Raw genomic sequence first — 19149 nt, 5'->3', positions numbered from 1 at the left:
GCAAAGCTAGACCACGCCCCTTCTCAGCTGGCAGTGGAGCCCAGCTCTGCCTGGGGAGAATGGAAGGGAGGGTGGGAAGAGAAGCAGCCTTCCATCAGCACAGCTCTTTCTCCCTCTCAACGAGGGAAGGCAGAGCTGCTTGTTGGGTTTGAGGCTCAGAAGCATTAATTGTGATACTTTACTTTGCCTAAGCTGTGATGAAATAATTGAAGGCATCTTAGGCAAGAAGTTAAACCCTAGGGAAGCTATTAACAATTGAGCATTTCCAGTTCTTGTGGGAATGTCAGTTCTCCTTACCAAAGAGAATATTATGGACGTGTTTAGTGGAAGAAGCAGCAAAATCAGGGGTTCCCAGTTGGCTCTGCTTTGACCCTCTTCCTGGAGGAAGAGAAATGCAAGGCCAAGTCTCTGGCACAAAGACAGCATGCCGCTTTCTAAAGTGAATAGTGTGTTAGGCTGGTAGCAATGCTTTGTATCTCTTCAGCTGGCTAGTTCTTAGGGGAAGAGAGGTAGAGGGTGAAAGGTAGAGGCTCAGAGCAGAGAGTGTTTGCCAGTTGTAAAATCAAGTCAGCTCATTGGGACCTTTTGAAAGCCCCTCTCCTCATACCTGTGGGCTGTTAAGTGCTGCCCCCATGAGTTTGTTAAGTGCTGCCCAGTGCGTCAGTGGAAGGAGAGCCTTCTTTGTGGGTGTTTCTAGGCATTGAAGACCATGCAATGGGCAATTAAGTTACTTAATTTCTCAAGGCCTCAGTTCCCCCATCTCTAAAATGGAAACACAGACTTTGCAATTGCTAAGATTTTTTTTTTTTACTATTCAAAAACTAAAATCCCTATGGGCCAGGGTTGTGCTTCAGTGGTAGAGTGCTAGTATGCATGAGGCACTGGGTTCGATCCCTGGCACCACATAAAAATAAATAGACAAATAAAATAAAGGCATTTTTTTAAAAAAAATCTAAAACCCCAAACAAACCATGATGCCAGATAATCTAGTTCATGAGATGTCCCTTCACCACTTGATCTGGGCTGCTGCTTTGGGCTCAGCTTATTTAGTGGGAATGGGTTAAGAGACAAGCCAACCAGAGACGTGCTAGTGGCTAGCCGGGAATGGGCTAACAATTCTCCCATTTTTTTTGCTGGAATAAGTGGCAGGGAATTTGAAATTAGACTCTCTCTCCCCATTCGAGGGTCCAAAGATCTTGTGGCTTTTGTCCTGGGGTTAGAGATATCTAGGTAGTGTGGGTTTCCTAGGAAAAGGATTCTGGTCTCTACAACAAACTTGCTATTAGGCAAGAACAGGTGCAAAAAAAGAAAAAAAAATGGAATCTCAAGTTTTTCTTGCAAATTGATAGGACTAAATTTTATCATGAACTCTTGATTCATTTAACATAAGGAAGCAAGTGTAGGCGTACGTTTTTCCTAAGTCCAGACTTCCCACTTTTGTTGGTTCATTTTGTGGTTTATATTTTGTGTTGAGTTAGAGAGGAGGATAAGTCTCCATAGATGGTCTCAGGCTAGATGGCGTCTCCTAGATGGCCTCCCTTTGGAACCCTGCTGACAATGGATTTATGCCATCTGTGTAAGAGCTTTCTCAAGCCACACATTAAGTTCCCCATGAAAGGGAACCTTGTCCCAATTGCCCTGGCTGCATTTGTCCATGTGGTCAACACAAAGAGAATGGAACATATTTCACTCTTGGGATCTGCTATCCCAGAGTATACCCCCAAACACTTTTAAGTGTTCTTATTATTAAGCTAATACAAAACATACTCTGTTTGTTCACATTCAAAGTTTGTTTTTCTTCTCTCCTGCCTTCCCTAGTCAACACAAACTCCAAACCTCTAGAGGAGCGTCTCTTACTCCATCTATCTTCCACTCTGTCTCAAGGTGGATATCTACATCATTAGTTAGCTGAAGGTAGATTTGGAAAGCCTGGACACTTACCACAGAAACCAGATAATTCCCAGGTTGCACAAACCAAATTTCCTTTCTTACAAACATCAGTGTTAGGAATGCTTGGTTGACTGCTAGATTTATGTTTATTAGTGTGAAAAATTACCTTTTTTTTCCACCAGGTATGCAGTTGAATGGGGAAAGTGGGCCCTAGTTTCTGGATGTTGCTATTATTGGATGCTGGTTCTTTCCTTGTCATTTAATGATAAGATCCAGCACCTTGAAGGTGGGGATCCAGCCAAAGTTATTTTAGTCCCAGAAGTCTAATCTTCATTCTCCACTGCTTTGCATGAGAAGTCATGCCAACAGGGTACCCCATTGATAGAATTTTAGAGTGTGGCCCAACCAAGTCCAGAAATGCCTGAGGCTTCCCCCATCACTGAAGGTCCTGTTGTAAATATAGCATGGGGAGGGGGATGTGGGATGGGGAAGGTGGAGTGAAAGTATCCCATAAAAATGGTTCATGAACCCACTCATTTCCTATTAGCATCTTGGTTTTTGCTTGGGCTTGTCTATAAAGTCAAGTCAATGTATGCATGTAAACCAGCCTTGCAGATAAATTCCCTTTTTCCAGCCATAAATATGTAACAGTATGAATTTTCTCCTTGCTATTTATATAACAATAATAAACAAATAACAACAAATAATCAAGCAACTGAACCTAAGAACCACCCCCATACCTAAAACAAACCCTTTCCCTTTTGTCCAAAAAGTACAAAATTAAAAAACAAAACATAAACTGTGAGAAACAACTCACCACTTTTCTTTAGTTTCAGGCCTTGGGCCTATTAACTATCTGCAAGGCTGTTGTAATGATGTTAATCTATTTTAATGGAATTGAAATGTGATATCCTGTGGTTTACGATGCACATTGTTTATGGCTGCAGTGCTTGATTTTGGGTTTCTTTCACAGATAAACTTCTGCACTGGAGGGGCCTGTCCTCCCCTCGTTCTGCACATGGAGCTCTAATCCCCACGCCTGGGATGAGTGCAGAATATGCCCCGCAGGGTATTTGTAAGTTGAGCATTATTTCTTATATAAATGTCTATGTGTATAGAGATGAGAGTTTCTAGAAATTACACCTTTACTTTTTAAGTACCAGAGTTACATCTAAAACAGATTGGCACCCACATACATATTATTCCATTACTCACTTGGCACCCATACCCGCACTCCTCTCATCTCTGAGAGTCTTTTCCCTAGGGTTTTTCCTGTCTTCATGGCTGGTGGCTAGATACCTCATGAGTTCAGGGCCCATTTTATTGCTGAACATTCATTCCCATGGCCTCATGGAGGACTTTGAATTTATTCCATGGCAGAGGCCAGAATCACAAGGCATCAGTTTAGAGTTACTTCTGAGTTATTCTAACTCATGTTATTTATGCATTTACTTGTGTATTTGAACATGGCATATATATATATATATATATATATATATATATATATATATATATATATATATAAATTTCTGCTTATTTTTCTTCTAGTTTTAGAAGAAAATGCAAGCACTGTAGTTAAAATGTAGATTCCACTACCACCATCCCACTACCACATTGCCCAATTTACTTGTTTAAGTTAACTTTTAGAGTGGGGAACCTTTGAAATTCAGTGTTCATTTATGAAAATGTTTTTTGAATGTTATTTTATAAGGTAATACAGTTTGCTTATTTTATGTAGAAACATGGTGTGAATTATGCATGGCTAGAATGTTGGGGGGAGGGGCTTGTTTCACCCCCCACCCCTCAAAAAAGCAGATTGAAGGAAATAAAGAAGCGTGACATCTAATTTTTATTTTGCAAGTACATGAAAAAAAAATTAATAACCTGCTACGGGAAGGAAAAAAGAAAGGATCATAGAAAGGGAGTAACAGAGAGTAAGATATATTCGTAAAGGCTAGAAAGGAAACTGTTTTTCCTACAGGAGGGAAATTAGACTTACCCATCTTGTGAATGGTGTCTGCAGGGCAGGGCATGCACCCTGAGACCAAATTCAAAGCCAGTTGTTTATTTTTGTTAACTCTAGGTAATCCCAGGCAACAAAGAGTTATTATAGGAATTTCAGAAGCCCTTGGGTCCTGAGGGTTGGGTGGTGCCTGGGTTAAGAGCACCTCATCTGCCCTCCCCACAAGCTGGGCCTTAGCCTGGGTTAGGTCACACACTGCAGAGAGTTTAAGGGGTTGGACTCCTGGTTTCGAGTCCCTACATGTTGGCTGGGTGGGAAGAACTCTACTCCTTTTACTGGGGGTGCCTGGGGCCTGCACTTGGCTGTGGGAACAGAGCCATCCTCGGAGGGAAGGGAAACGAGGGAGTGGGGAGATGGAGAGGAGGGTGGAATTAAGAGGCCAAGGGCTGCTAGCTGGGGAAACAGTTTATTATTCTGTCTTCAGCTTGGTCTTCTGAGGGTTGGGAGTGTGATCTGATGAGTGGGAAAGTGGGAGCCTGATATAGAACCCCTGTCCTTTCCCTGCTACCCACAAAGGGAGGGTCCTTAGTTTGACAATGCCCAGGCTGGCAGGACCAGTTTAGGAGTGAGCAGACAAGGTATGTGGAAATGGGTTGTGGGGTTCCAGAGGGTTCTAGGGCAAAGGTGATACCCACCCCATTCTGCTGCTTTGAGCAGCTGCCCTTGGGTTTTAGAGCCCACAGCTTTGTGGCCCCCACGGTTGTGAAAGTGGAAGAGTGACTTACCGTTGTCCCCTCCTGACCCTCTAACCAGAGCCTGGGGTAGGCCTGCCCTGGGACCTTCTTCTGCAAGTGTACAGGGCATGTAATGCAGTTAGTCATTACCCTCAGTGATTAATCACACCCGGTAGGAATGAAAACTCACTTGCATGTTGGACCTGATAGTTTACAGAGGGTTTTTAGATGGTTCTGTCATTTGAACCTCACAACAATTCTTTAAAGGCGCTGTTTCTATGCTCATTTTACAGATAGGAGTCCTAAGGCTCAGAGAAATTGAATGACGGTCCCCGAGTCGCAAGCTAGTAAATAACAGAACCAGAGGTCCCACTTCGGACCTCCTCGTTCTTCCAAATTTTGAGGCTTAAGTCACATGACTTTTTTTGTATTGGTGACCCACTAGAAATGGGGGTCATTCCTTCCCGTAAAATAAAATAAAACCAGGAGGTGCGCTAACAGCTGCCTTTAACCCTTTCAATGCCTTGAGTTCTTATGCTTGGGGGCCAGGTCTCACTTTATTGCTTCAAATCAAAACAATCCCAGTGAATGCCCAATGAGGCTCTCAAATCGAGAAGTTGATTTTCATCAGAGTAAATGAAGAATATTATTATATTTTACACGTCAATAAATCAATGTAGCCCTAATTTTGCCACGCAGGAAATCAATTCTGGTCTTTCTAAACCATCAAAGATGTTATGAACAAAGTAATTTCACAAATTATGGCAAGTAACACATTTATTGATGACTGCAGTTTAGGAATTTAGAATCTGTGAGCACTGTAATATAATATGGTGCACCGGCATGAGCTGAGTGAAATACAGATTATATGGTGAAATTGTAATGCATCATTTGCTATTAGTGGACTGGTAATAATTACCAGTTTCAAAGCAGCTCTTTCCATGTAATCTTTAGTCTCAATCGTAACAGCCCTTCTCATTGACATTATGATTACACTAGCTGCCCTCATGATCTAGAATATCTAGTTGATGGGAATACTAAAATGCGATAGTGAAAACTCTATGTTGTATCCTCATTATGAGATAAAATGCCATTTTCTCTGACCTGATGTATGAGAGGGGGAGGGATAGCATCATAGTGTTAACATACTGTAACATAATCACATAACTGGCTCTGAAAAAAATTTTAAGACGCACAGGACAGCAAAATAAAATGGACTTTTCTTGTTGAAGCCTCTTGGAAAGGATACAAATGAGCTTCTTGACGTAGTGCCGGATGCCACAGCTCTCGGCATTTATCAGTGGCAGCATCATGGCACATACGAAACCAGCATCACTAATTATGGGTCCAGTCCTGGGTTTCAGGAGAAGATTATAAGGGTAAAATATGATTTTAAGGCATTTTGAAGTGGTGAAAGTAGGAAGGGCTGGCTTTAGCTGACAAATTTCCTTTTTACATCCCCAATTCTGATTGTCAGGCTAAATGTATGATAATAACCCAAAGTCCTAGGGGGGCAAAGGAGAAGGCCACAGAGGGTCACAGTACTTGGAACCAGATAGTTTTGTCCCTGTCTATTTGGGACCCAAGTCATTGTTCAACAACAACAAAAAATTTATGAAAATACTCTCAATGAAGCTTTTTATTTCCCTTTGAAGAAAAGAGGCAAACAAAAATAGGCAGATAATGTGATACTAATGTCAGCATTTTCTTTCAAAATCTTTCTGCCTCCCCCCCCCCTTCCACATTAGACAAATGTTTGAAACCTAATTTTGGTATCTTACCATCTAATCTTGTTAAAGAGATTTACCCAGGAGTGGGATATATTGAGTGAGATTATAAATGCATTGTAAAGTAAATTACAAGGTCAGGGCAGGAGTCCATTATTTAGACAAGTGCTTGAGCGAGGCTGGCTTGTTTTGGAATATGAGTGTTTGGGGCTCCTAAGAAGACCCTGCCAGCTTTTCTTTCTGACTTGCTAAATGGAGGAATCATATAATTGATGAATTCCTCATTCCCACTCTTCAGCTCCCTGGTGAATTCTGTCCTTTTAAAAAAGTTACTGACAAATGCTAGCTGTGGGCTGAAGGAACTCTGCTAGCCCCTCTTTTAAAAGAGGGAGAAAGTTTATTTCTCAGTTATATTTTAAGCTCTGTCTTTTTTCAGAATCCCTGGGACATTATCCATTATTCTCATCCTTATCCTTAGGCCACCATCACTTGTGCCCTTTTTAAGGCTACAGTTGACTGGTAAACTGTTGGTTAGTTACTCCATATATGTATGCGTGTATATATATATACGTGTGTGTGTGTATATATATATATGTACATATATATATATATATATATATATATATATATATATAAAACATATACATGTACATTTTAATTTAGCTATCTCCCAAAATGAATGATTTCGTGAAGTCAAGCTGGCCCCCTCTTTGCCAAAGTGGCATTTACCACTCTCGGGTTCTTTTCAGCAAGAGAGAAATAATGTGACTTAAGCAGGGCCCCTCTCCAGACGGCTTGGCTACTGGCCAAAGAGTTGACTAGCTGAACTGTATCTTTCTGTTTCTTTCTCAACTGGAGCCGAGTCTCAGCCGAGGGCGCAGGATGTTGTATAATTTGGTTCACGTTGTTAGCCTCTCAAAATAATGAGGAGGAGGCTAGTGTAGCATTGCTCAGCCTGCTGCCTGTCATGGTGTTGGCGGCCTTAACTGTTCCTTCAACCAGGATGCTGTGTCTGCTGAAGTTGGCACCAGCCACTCCTCCTAACTCTTCTTCAGACTTGCATTTGCTGCACTGGGGGACAACTCCTAAGCATCTCGTGCAGCCTTTCAGTTAAATCTTTTTAACTTTTTTTTTTTTTTAAATCTTTTTAAATTTTTCTTTTGAGATTTTCATGACATTCCTTGAGATTAAAAAATGGTTGTCCCCTGTGGGGGATTATGAATAGAACCCAGATTAGAGCTCATTCCAGCACATAGGCTGGGATGGGAGATTGTTGCTAGTCTTTGTTCTGTGGAAGAATTTTTTGAGTCCCTTCTCATTTTTACAATGTCAACAATTAGTATATTTCAAGTTAAGCCTCAGTAGGGCTACAGAGAACTATGGTTAGTTTACCTTCTTCTTTTTGGCATCTAGATGGAATGATTGCCTATTTAGAAAATTCACCTGCCACTCAGAGGAGAATAGACTAGGCTCATAGGATTTGGGAAGCAAAACAATTTTCCTCAGGTCACCTTGTCCAAGTCCCTCTTAACAGATGAGGAAACAGAGGCACAAAGAGATGAAATGGTTTGCCCCCAACCACAGCTTAGGAGGTTGGAAGGTTCATAAGACATTTGCCAAGATCCCTAGAATACAGGGACCCTCATTCTCAAGCTTGAATTGGTTGGAATTTTTCTGCTTTGGGGTGTGGATATAGAATTCTTAGAACAGAGTTTAATGACAGGAAGACTGACTCATATATATTTATTGGGCATCAACCACCAGATGGGCCAGGCACCGTGTAGGCACAGGGGTAGGTCTGTGAGGGCTTAGGCATTGGGGTAGAGGGGCCAGCAGGGAAAACTGAGGGTGGAACATGAGTAAGCAATTGCTGATGCCGCCTCGGTGATTAAACATTGATGTTGCTGTTGTATTATTTTGCAGGTAAAGATGAGCCCAGCAGCTACACATGTACAACTTGCAAACAGCCATTCACCAGTGCATGGTTTCTCTTGCAACACGCACAGAACACTCATGGATTAAGAATCTACTTAGAAAGCGAACACGGAAGTCCCCTGACCCCGCGGGTTGGTATCCCTTCAGGACTAGGTGCAGAATGTCCTTCCCAGCCACCTCTCCATGGGATTCATATTGCAGACAATAACCCCTTTAACCTGCTAAGAATACCAGGATCAGTATCCAGAGAGGCTTCCGGCCTGGCCGAAGGGCGCTTTCCACCCACTCCCCCCCTGTTTAGTCCACCACCGAGACATCACTTGGACCCCCACCGCATAGAGCGCCTGGGGGCGGAAGAGATGGCCCTGGCCACCCATCACCCGAGTGCCTTTGACAGGGTGCTGCGGTTGAATCCAATGGCTATGGAGCCTCCCGCCATGGATTTCTCTAGGAGACTTAGAGAGCTGGCAGGGAACACGTCTAGCCCACCGCTGTCCCCAGGCCGGCCCAGCCCTATGCAAAGGTTACTGCAACCATTCCAGCCAGGTAGCAAGCCGCCCTTCCTGGCGACGCCCCCCCTCCCTCCTCTGCAATCCGCCCCTCCTCCCTCCCAGCCCCCGGTCAAGTCCAAGTCATGCGAGTTCTGCGGCAAGACGTTCAAATTTCAGAGCAACCTGGTGGTGCACCGGCGCAGCCACACGGGCGAGAAGCCCTACAAATGCAACCTGTGCGACCATGCCTGCACACAGGCCAGCAAGCTGAAGCGCCACATGAAGACGCACATGCACAAGTCATCCCCAATGACGGTCAAGTCTGACGACGGCCTCTCTACCGCCAGCTCCCCGGAACCCGGCACCAGCGACCTGGTGGGCAGCGCCAGCAGCGCGCTCAAGTCCGTGGTGGCCAAGTTCAAGAGCGAGAATGACCCCAACCTGATCCCAGAGAATGGGGACGAGGAGGAAGAGGAGGACGACGAGGAAGAAGAAGAAGAGGAGGAAGAGGAGGAGGAGGAGCTGACGGAGAGCGAGAGGGTGGACTACGGCTTCGGGCTGAGCCTGGAGGCGGCGCGCCACCACGAGAACAGCTCGCGGGGCGCGGTGGTGGGCGTGGGCGACGAGGGCCGCGCCCTGCCAGATGTCATGCAGGGCATGGTGCTCAGCTCCATGCAGCACTTCAGCGAGGCCTTCCACCAGGTCCTGGGCGAGAAGCATAAGCGCGGCCACCTGGCCGAGGCTGAGGGCCACAGGGACACTTGCGACGAAGACTCGGTGGCCGGCGAGTCGGACCGCATAGACGATGGCACTGTTAACGGCCGTGGCTGCTCCCCGGGCGAGTCGGCCTCGGGGGGCCTGTCCAAAAAGCTGCTGCTGGGCAGCCCCAGCTCGCTGAGCCCCTTCTCCAAGCGCATCAAGCTCGAGAAGGAGTTCGACCTGCCCCCCGCCGCGATGCCCAACACGGAGAACGTGTACTCGCAGTGGCTCGCCGGCTACGCGGCCTCCAGGCAGCTCAAAGATCCCTTCCTTAGCTTCGGAGACTCCAGACAATCGCCTTTTGCCTCCTCATCGGAGCACTCCTCGGAGAACGGGAGCTTGCGCTTCTCCACGCCCCCCGGGGAGCTGGACGGAGGGATCTCGGGGCGCAGCGGCACGGGAAGTGGAGGGAGCACGCCCCATATTAGTGGTCCGGGCCCGGGCAGGCCCAGCTCAAAAGAGGGCAGACGCAGCGACACTTGTGAGTACTGTGGGAAAGTCTTCAAGAACTGTAGCAATCTCACTGTCCACAGGAGAAGCCACACGGGCGAAAGGCCTTATAAATGCGAGCTGTGCAACTATGCCTGTGCCCAGAGTAGCAAGCTCACCAGGCACATGAAAACGCATGGCCAGGTGGGGAAGGACGTTTACAAATGTGAAATTTGTAAGATGCCTTTTAGCGTGTACAGTACCCTGGAGAAACACATGAAAAAATGGCACAGTGATCGAGTGTTGAATAATGATATAAAAACTGAATAGAGGTATATTAATACTCCTCCCTCACTCCCACCCGACACCTCCTTTTTTCACCATCCCCCCCTACCCCATAGCCCTCCAGCCCCACTCCCTGTAGGATTTTTTTCTAGTCCCATGTGATTTAAACAAACAAACAAATAATAAACAAAAGTAACGGAAGCTAAGAATATGAGAGTGCTTGTCACCAGCACACCTGTTTTTTTTTTTCTTTTCCTTTTTCTTTTTTCTTTTTCTTTTTTTTTCTTTATGTTCTCACCGTTTGAATGCATGATCTGTATGGGGCAATACTATTGCATTTTACGCAAACTTTGAGCCTTTCTCTTGTGCAATAATTTACATGTTGTGTATGTTTTTTTTTTTTTTTAAACTTAGACAGCATGTATGGTATGTTATGGCTATTTTAAATTGTCCCTAATTCGTTGCTGAGCAAACATGTTGCTGTTTCCAGTTCCGTTCTGAGAAAAAGAGAGAGAGAGAGAGAGAGAAAAAAAAAAAAAAAAGACCATGCTGCATACATTCTGTAATACATATCATGTACAGTTTTATTTTATAAAGTGAGAAGGAAAAAAAAGTCTTTTGGATTAACCCTCTATAGACAGAATAGATGGCACTGAAAAAAAATAAAACCTATCAGCTAAATGTCTGTCTCTAAAGGGTTAAATGTATCAATTGGAGAGGAAAGAGAAAGAAAGGCCTTGAATTGACAAATTAACAGAAAACAGAACAAGTTTATTCTATCATTTGGTTTTAAAATATGAGTGCCTTGGATCTATTAAAACCACATTGATGGTTCTTTTTACTTGTTATAAACTTGTAGCTTAATTCATCGTTGGGTGAGGTAATGAACCCTAGGACCTAGCATATAATTCTATATTGTATTTCTCACAACAATGGCTACCTAAAAATATAACCCATTATGTCCTAGTTAATCATCATTTTCCCTTTAGTTTAACTTTTGTGAACAAAAACTGATTATACCAGTATAAAAGCTACTTTGCTCCTGGTGAGAGCTTAAAAGAAATGGGCTGCTTTGCCCAAAGTTTTATTTTTTTTAAACAATGATTAAATTGAATGTGTAACGTGCAAAAGCCCCGGAACGTGATTAAATACATTAGTAAGGAGTTCATTTTGTGAAGATGCTTGTTTGAAATAATATCTTTAAAAAATTCTGGCTCCAAAAGAAATAGATCCAGATCCACTTGGTTGTCAAATGGACAATCACATGATAAACTTAAAACCTAGTATACTATGTTAAAAAAAGAAGAGGCTGACAATGAGGTTTGACAGAGGGGAACAGAGGGAAAAAAAAAAAGAAGTGATTTATTAGCACAACATGGTACTATTTGCCATTTTAAACTAGAACAGGTATATAAGCTAATATTGATACAATGATGATTAACTATGAATTCTTAAAGACTTGCGTTAAAATGTGACATTCTTAAAAAAAAGAAGAGAAAGAATTTTAAGAGTAGCAGTATATATGTCTGTGCTCCCTAAAAGTTGTACTTCATTTCTTTTCCATACACTGTGTGCTATTTGTGTTAACATGGAAGAGGATTCATTGTTTTTATTTTTTTATTTTTTTAAGTTTTTCTTTTTTATTAAGCTAGCATCTGCCCCAGTTGGTGTTCAAATAGCACTTGACTCTGCCTGTGATACCTGTATCTTTTCTCTAATCAGAGATACAGAGGTTGAGTATAAAATAAACCTGCTCAGATAGGACAATTAAGTGCACTGTACAATTTTCCCAGTTTACAGGTCTATACTTAAGGGAAAAGTTGCAAGAATGCTGAAAAAAAAAATTGAACACAATCTCATTGATGAGCATTTAAAAAAAAAAAAAAAGAAAAAAAAACTAAAAAACTTTGCCAGCCATTTACTTGACTAATGAGCTTACTTACTTGGACGCAACATTGCGAGCGCTGTGAATGGAAACAGAATACACTTAACATAGAAATGAATGATTGCTTTCGCTTCTACAGTGCAAGGATTTTTTTGTACAAAACTTTTTTAAATATAAATGTTAAGAAAAAATTTTTTAAAAAAACACTTCATTATGTTTAGGGGGGAACTGCATTTTAGGGTTCCATTGTCTTGGTGGTGTTACAAGACTTGTTATCCATTTAAAAATGGTAGTGGAAATTCTATGCCTTGGATTACACACCGCTCTTCAGGTTGTAAAAAAAAAAAAAACATACATTGGGGAAAGGTTTAAGATTATATAGTACTTAAATATAGGAAAATGCACACTCATGTTGATTCCTATGCTAAAACACATTTATGGTCTTTTTTCTGTATTTCTAGAATGGTATTTGAATTAAATGTTCATCTAGTGTTAGGCACTATAGTATTTATATTGAAGCTTGTATTTTTAACTGTTGCTTGTTCTCTTAAAAGGTATCAATGTACCTTTTTTGGTAGTGGAAAAAAAAAAAAGACAGGCTGCCACAGTATATTTTTTTAATTTGGCAGGATAATATAGTACAAATTATTTGTATGCTTCAAAAAAAAAAAAAAAAAAGAGAAACAAAAAAGTGTGACATTGTACAGATGAGAAGCCATATAATGGCGGTTTGGGGGAGCCTGCTAGAATGTCACACAGATGGCTGTCATAGGGGTTGTACATATCCTTTTTGTTCCTTTTTCCTGCTGCCATACTGTATGCAGTACTGCAAGCTAATAACGTTGGTTTGTTATGTAGTGTGCTTTTTGTCCCTTTCCTTCTATCACCCTACATTCCAGCATCTTACCTTCATATGCAGTAAAAGAAAGAAAGAAAAAAAAAGGAAAAAAAAAAAAAACAATGTTTTGCAGTTTTTTTCATTGCCAAAAACTAAATGGTGCTTTATATTTAGATTGGAAAGAATTTCATATGCAAAGCATATTAAAGAGAAAGCCCGCTTTAGTCAATACTTTTTTGTAAATGGCAATGCAGAATATTTTGTTATTGGCCTTTTCTATTCCTGTAATGAAAGCTGTTTGTCGTAACTTGAAATTTTATCTTTTACTATGGGAGTCACTATTTATTATTGCTTATGTGCCCTGTTCAAAACAGAGGCACTTAATTTGATCTTTTATTTTTCTTTGTTTTTATTATTTTTTTTTTATTTGGATGACCAAAGGTCATTACAACCTGGCTTTTTATTGTATTTGTTTCTGGTCTTTGTTAAGTTCTATTGGAAAAACCACTGTCTGTGTTTTTTTGGCAGTTGTCTGCATTAACCTGTTCATACACCCATTTTGTCCCTTTATTGAAAAAAATAAAAAAAAAATTAAAGTACACAATGTAAGCTTCTTGTGTCCTCATTTGACACACTCTGTAAATTACCTTCAAGAAAATAACAGGTTTTAAGAGAAGGCCAGTCAGTCTTTTTCAAGATTATTTCTCTGGGCATTTTGATGCGTGTCTTATATCCTAAAGGAACTTACTTACTATATTAAAATAGACATCTCAAACCATGGATATAGTTATTAGGCTTTACAATTTTAGAATAATTTTCAAGAAACTGAAGGTGTTTTCAGTCTGATGTTAAAAACTTTTGCTCCATCTCTTAGCAGAAATCCATTCAGCTTATTAAGTGAAAAACTTGCTGGTAATAGCATCTTCAACTTTTATTTCCTTTGGATTTTTTGCTGTTCTTGTTGTCTAAAAGTTCTTTTCTATTCTCCCATCATTGTCCTATCTTAGAATGTGATTAAAAAAGGTTTTTTAAAAAGAAATCAGCTCTTTAGTTTCTACCTAATAGTCATTCCTCATAACAAGAACGACCCCAGCCCTCAGACCTAAAAATCCAGAGACAAAGGCATCAACTAAACAAACAAACAAACAAACCAAAAAAGGAGGGAGGAGAAAAATGAGCAGAAAGTAGCTACCAGGGGTACCAGACAGAGCCAACATTCTGGAATCAAACCCTGCTTTCTGGAGATGAGGGTGACTTGCTTTGTGGTTCTGAGACCCCACAGACCTTACATGCGATAGATCGTTTCCATGTTTTTCTAGGGTCTACCTGGCTGGCAGCAAGTGAGAGTGGGAATACCCTTCAGTTATCTTTCGACCAACCAACAGATTTATGCAATGCCTTTGAAAAGCAAGTTAGGCCTATTTTTTAAAATCTCTTCTTACCAATCTGTGTTGTCGGTTTTACAAATACTGCATGTCGCAGCATCAATTTGCTTTATTACAACACATGCCTCTGTGATACTGTGTCCCTGTTCCCAGTGTAGATGAATGGATCCGACATTGTTCTTATTTTTGTAAAAACCAAAACAAAAGCTGTTCTGTCGTCTTCTTGTGGTAGCATTTTTTTTTTTTTTCTGTTGCTCAGTTCTTTGCCCTAGTACCAGTTGAGGTGGTCTTTTCATGTAATGCCTTTCATCTAAGGCAAGAAGAGTTTTATCTTTTTAAAGTATAGAGAAACTAGGTTTTTTTTTTTTTTTTTTTTTTTTTTTTTAAGCCAGTTTGGGTGTGAATCAGAGTCCACTAAGAGGATTTTGGAGAACATTGCACAGGAGCTAAGATGGGATGGGGGCAGAGTACCGTGGAGAACTTGGTGTTTGTCAGTGAACTGAGAAAAGATGTGTGTGTTTTAGATGAGGTTACTCCAAAATGGAATCCAAAATGCTGTTTGAGACAGATAGAAATATTCCCTAGTGCCATGCCGGTTTTAGACATGCTGACTTCTGCTCCACCATATTAAATGGCCATAAAACTTCCGTGTGTCCCTATTGCTCTTTTATTAGGAGCTCTGGAGTGCAGCTGTGTAGGTTTTATATACAATATTCATTTTAATTTCTCAGTATATGATGCTCTTAGTGTAATTAGGTTTTGCATCTGACAGACAGAATTAATGGTGGATACGGTATACTTGTATGTTCAGATTTCTTAAATCAAATGGGGAACGGGGAGGGGTGCAAACATCTGGTGATAAATCACAGATTATGCTTGATTTACATGGTCCCAAAGTTAAATAAATTTACTGGGAGACAGGTTCTTCAGGTTACTTCTCATGACTTACTGAAGCTTTTTGATAAAATATTATTTCTGAAGCTTACTGAACAATAGGAGCATGAAAACTTAAGTCAAAAAAATAAAACTTGTAAGTGACATTTTGCATCTGGAGTCCTAAAATTTAAAAATCATAGTATAAAATAATATTTTAAAAAGTCCCACAGTAAGATGAATTCCCAATATATTTTTTAAATGAAGAAATACTAAGAACAGTAATATCTCCCCTAAATTCTCAGTTAAGTTTTTGTAACTATTGATGTGCTTGCTGATGGAATGTTCCCTATGTACTCAAAATCCTGATGCTTAAGATGTTTCTTTTTATCTTCATTTTGAGAGCAACTTAACAAATAGGAATACAGCAAATACTGTTTCTCACAGATTTGAACCCTAAAGCTCTTCCAGGGCATATACTACCTCCTTTCTGAGCCTTTTGCTATCCTCTCATTATTCAGCACCTGCAGAAGGACTGAAACCAACATGTCTTAAAGGTTGCTAAGAGGTGGGGTGAACGTGGGTCTTCATGTGTACCAGCTGTGGCAGGAAGTGTGAAGTGGTTTGAGTTTTTCCCAGAGCATTCTGTGGATAGAACTGTTTATTTAAATACCATTTTTTTGTGTGTATGCAATAAGTCCATATTGTATATAACCATAGTACTTGAAGTGAGAATTCAAAAGGAAGTGGCAGAGAGAGGGGTTGATTTAGATATGATTTCAATTGGAGAAATAAGAAAAAGAGGTAGGTTATTCATAGTCGCTAAAAGTTTTCAGGAAGGTACTAAGATTATTTGGGGCCATTCCAAAAAGGGGTTGAGAAGCCTTACTAATGCTGTCCTGTTTCTAGCACTTTACTCAGAGAGTAAGGGAGGAAATACAGTGTTTTCTGCTTTTAAACCCCACACCCATCCGAACACACACACACACAAACATGATTGTTGGTGACTCTAGGAACTTTGCATTTGCATTCTCTACTGTGAATCTGTCACTCCTTTGTCTCTGGGCTTAGGGTGTTCAAGAATGCACCCATCTCATTTTTTTTTTTTTTTTTAAAGACAACTTCCCTTAAAGAGATAGTGGGAATTTTGCCGATATAAGGATGGGATGGGCCATGTTCTTTCAACCTTATTGGAAAATTGTTTTTAAAAAGACGGTTGACTTTTAAAAGGCATGAGCCACTTAGCAAATTTTCCTTGGTGTCTGCTGCAGTCCGTCAGTCTTTCCAATGGAAAATAAACGAATGCAATTTTAGAGAAATGGACACTACATAGACAGAGTTGGGGTTGAGTACGCTTGCTCCAGGGCTCCCAGAGCTCACATTGCAGACCCGAGTGGTTGGATCTGTGCTTGCTGGCGCCTTGGTGCCCCATTAGCCTGCTGTTCCATTTACTCCAGCTCATGGCCAGGGAATCGGCCTGCAGGGAGACAAGACTGTTTCTCTCTCTCTCTCTCTCTCTCTCTCTCTCTCTCTCTCTCTCTCTCTCTCTCTCTCTGTAGTTCCCAGTGTCATCAATGATCATGGAATATGATTAATTCCTCCCTTCCCAATGGGAAAAGAGAGCAATACAGTTCACATGGGTCACTGTACTTAAGTACCTAAACTTGGCTGAACACAACTCAACTGTCTACCCAAATACTGTTTTTCCTTTCTGTAACATGGCAAAAACTATGTAAAGGAAGCACATGTATCTTTCAGGTCTTTCATATAGGCAGCAGAAAAGGCCAATGAAGCAATTTCCCTAAAGTTTCTTCTAAAACCGGCGCCCCCAGATCCCTAGGGGGCTGTGCTTTTAAATAACCATGAATGTGGTACATGCCCATGCTATACTTTGTCTGTTAGGGCTTTAAATACTGGTGGCAGGTCAGACAAAGGGGTTTGACTGGGATATCAGCTCAGGGGGCCTCAACAACAGTGACTAGTGCTGGACTGGGAATGGAATTCCCCAGAGCCCACCTGGACACAGCAGGCCCCTCAGCTCAGGTCTCCACTGCTCAGGGGGGGAAGCCTGAGAGCAGCTGAGCCCCAGACCCCAGGCCTCCTGCGGCGCTGAGTCAGGGGAGAGGAGGCCCCAGGCCCCTGCTTCGGGTCGCCATGGCAACGAGGCCTGGAATGCCACAGAGGTAGCCCTCCTCCTCGCACATCTGGACTCCCAGTTCTGCTGCTTCAAGTCAATGTCCACAGCAAGGGAGGAACCCGGAGGAAATATCCACTCCCTTCTTCACCATTGCCTTCCCCCCTGAGAAACAAGGAAAACAATTAAAAAAAATTAACAATAAAAGAAAAAAAAAAAAGGAAAAGAAAAACTGCATGTTTGAAAGAAACTACAGGCAGTTTTGGGTGCAATTTGAGAGCAACTATTTTGGGTTCTGGTTTTCTCTTCAGAGATTTGTTCGCCTCTTGTAAATCGTTGGCTGCTTTGACGTTGAACTTGATGACATTTCATGTTTTCGTTGTGCTGCTTTTACATCAATTTTGATTTTTTTGTTTCTTTATAATTTTATTATTATTTTAAAGAAGATGTCCCCCTTGTCCCCCCCCCCTCCCCTGCTGTCCTCAACCAAAGGACTGTTTTCCTACTAAGTTTTCTCAGTCATAAGGGCAAGTGTTTCCTTCCAGGTGTGTCCCGAGTTTAGTAGGGCTATCATACCACTGGGTAGGGGGGGTCTGGGTCCTTTGGGGGAAGAGGTGGTGGGAGGCGTGGGAAAGCCACTCAGAGGTCAGATAACTGGGGAGGGGAGATGGCGTTGGAGACCATGCTTAAGACGCCGGTGGCTCGACCTGTGGTTGATTTAAGTCATAGTTTTGAACAGCTAGTGAGAGAACAGAAAATCGCTGGGCCAAGTCACACCTGTACTTTTTTTTCCCCCCTCCTCTGTCTCCAACCTCTTTCTAGGTTCTTCACACACCCCCATTCGGCGTAGTACCCAGAGAGCTCAAGATGTGTGGCAGTTTTCGGATGGAAGCTCGAGAGCCCTTAAGTTCTGAGAAAATTTGAAGTCCCCAGGGCCGGGGTGGACCCGTACCGCCCAGCCGACGTTCAGCGTGGTCTGTCATCCTGCTAGTTTGTGATGTTTTCTGACAGTAGCCTCCAAGAAGCCGTTGTGCGAAGACAGAATCCTGCGGAGTCCTTCCAGCCTGGGCCTGCAGTGCCATTTTATTTATATTTTTTAATAAAAAGTAAAAACAAAAAAACAGACCCCCATTGGAACAGTGAATCAGTCCCATACAGAGGGCCCTCGGACCATCGCTGTCCCAAGCGATGTCAAGCCCTTTTGAAACCAGCCAACCTAATTACCCGTATTGTGGAAATGAGCATGAGCCCCCCACCCCACCCCTTGTTTCTATACATTCTCTGTTGTCTTTTAAAAAGTGTGCTTAACATTGACACAATAAATGTTGGAGCTTTAGGTGGTGTTTGCTTGTTCTTTAATTTTTAATGCTCAGAAGACTGCAGCTGCTTATGACTTTGTATTTCTGTACCTGTTTCCTGCAGCTGCCCATCGGGTGGGTAGGAGGAACAGAGTTGAGGAATGGGCAGGAGATATAGGAGAGGAATGGCTTTCTGCTTATCAGATGGCATACATTTTCAAGGAGAATCAGAATGCAAAGCTTGGGAATAAATCGTAGCAATATCATAATTAATGTAGTAGTAGTGTTGCTGTTTATTAATGCTGAAGTGTGGTTTTCCTAACTGTCTGACTTATAATTTGCATACCATTAAATAATGCATAATATGGCACGCTGAATCCTGTTTTTCAAATATATGCTTTTGGTGGCTACCGTGCAGGATTTGAATTTGTCTTTTAATTTAGCTCAAGAAAGATAATGTCACTGGGTGAGTGATAAATCCTAAAGAGGTGATAAATGTCAGGAGTTGCTTATTAAATATTCT

At 41.8% G+C, this 19149-nt stretch overlaps 1 protein-coding gene across 8 annotated transcripts in view; it reads left to right on the top strand.

The window, feature by feature from the left end:
• Positions 1-18577, top strand: part of Bcl11a (BCL11 transcription factor A) — a 96776-nt gene extending 78199 nt beyond the window's left edge. The window contains exons 3-6 of one of the 8 annotated variants that reach the window (XM_076832990.2): positions 2864-2965; positions 8238-8380; positions 8918-9980; positions 18151-18577. In XM_076832990.2, the coding sequence (XP_076689105.1) occupies positions 2864-2965; positions 8238-8380; positions 8918-9980; positions 18151-18242 (1400 nt within the window). In that variant the 3' untranslated portion in view covers positions 18243-18577. Of the gene's footprint in view, positions 1-2863; positions 2966-8237; positions 10435-18150 lie in introns of those variants that run through there. The other 7 variants (XM_076832991.2, XM_076832985.2, XM_076832986.2 and 4 more) reach the window with 7 other exon arrangements.
• The last annotated feature ends 572 nt before the right edge of the window (positions 18578-19149 follow it).

This window comes from Callospermophilus lateralis, chromosome 14 (genome assembly GCF_048772815.1).
Source record: "Callospermophilus lateralis isolate mCalLat2 chromosome 14, mCalLat2.hap1, whole genome shotgun sequence".
Lineage (NCBI taxonomy): Eukaryota > Metazoa > Chordata > Mammalia > Rodentia > Sciuridae > Callospermophilus > Callospermophilus lateralis.
The sequence above is the reverse complement of the archived record's forward strand: the minus strand, read 5'-3'. Positions and strand labels throughout refer to the sequence as shown.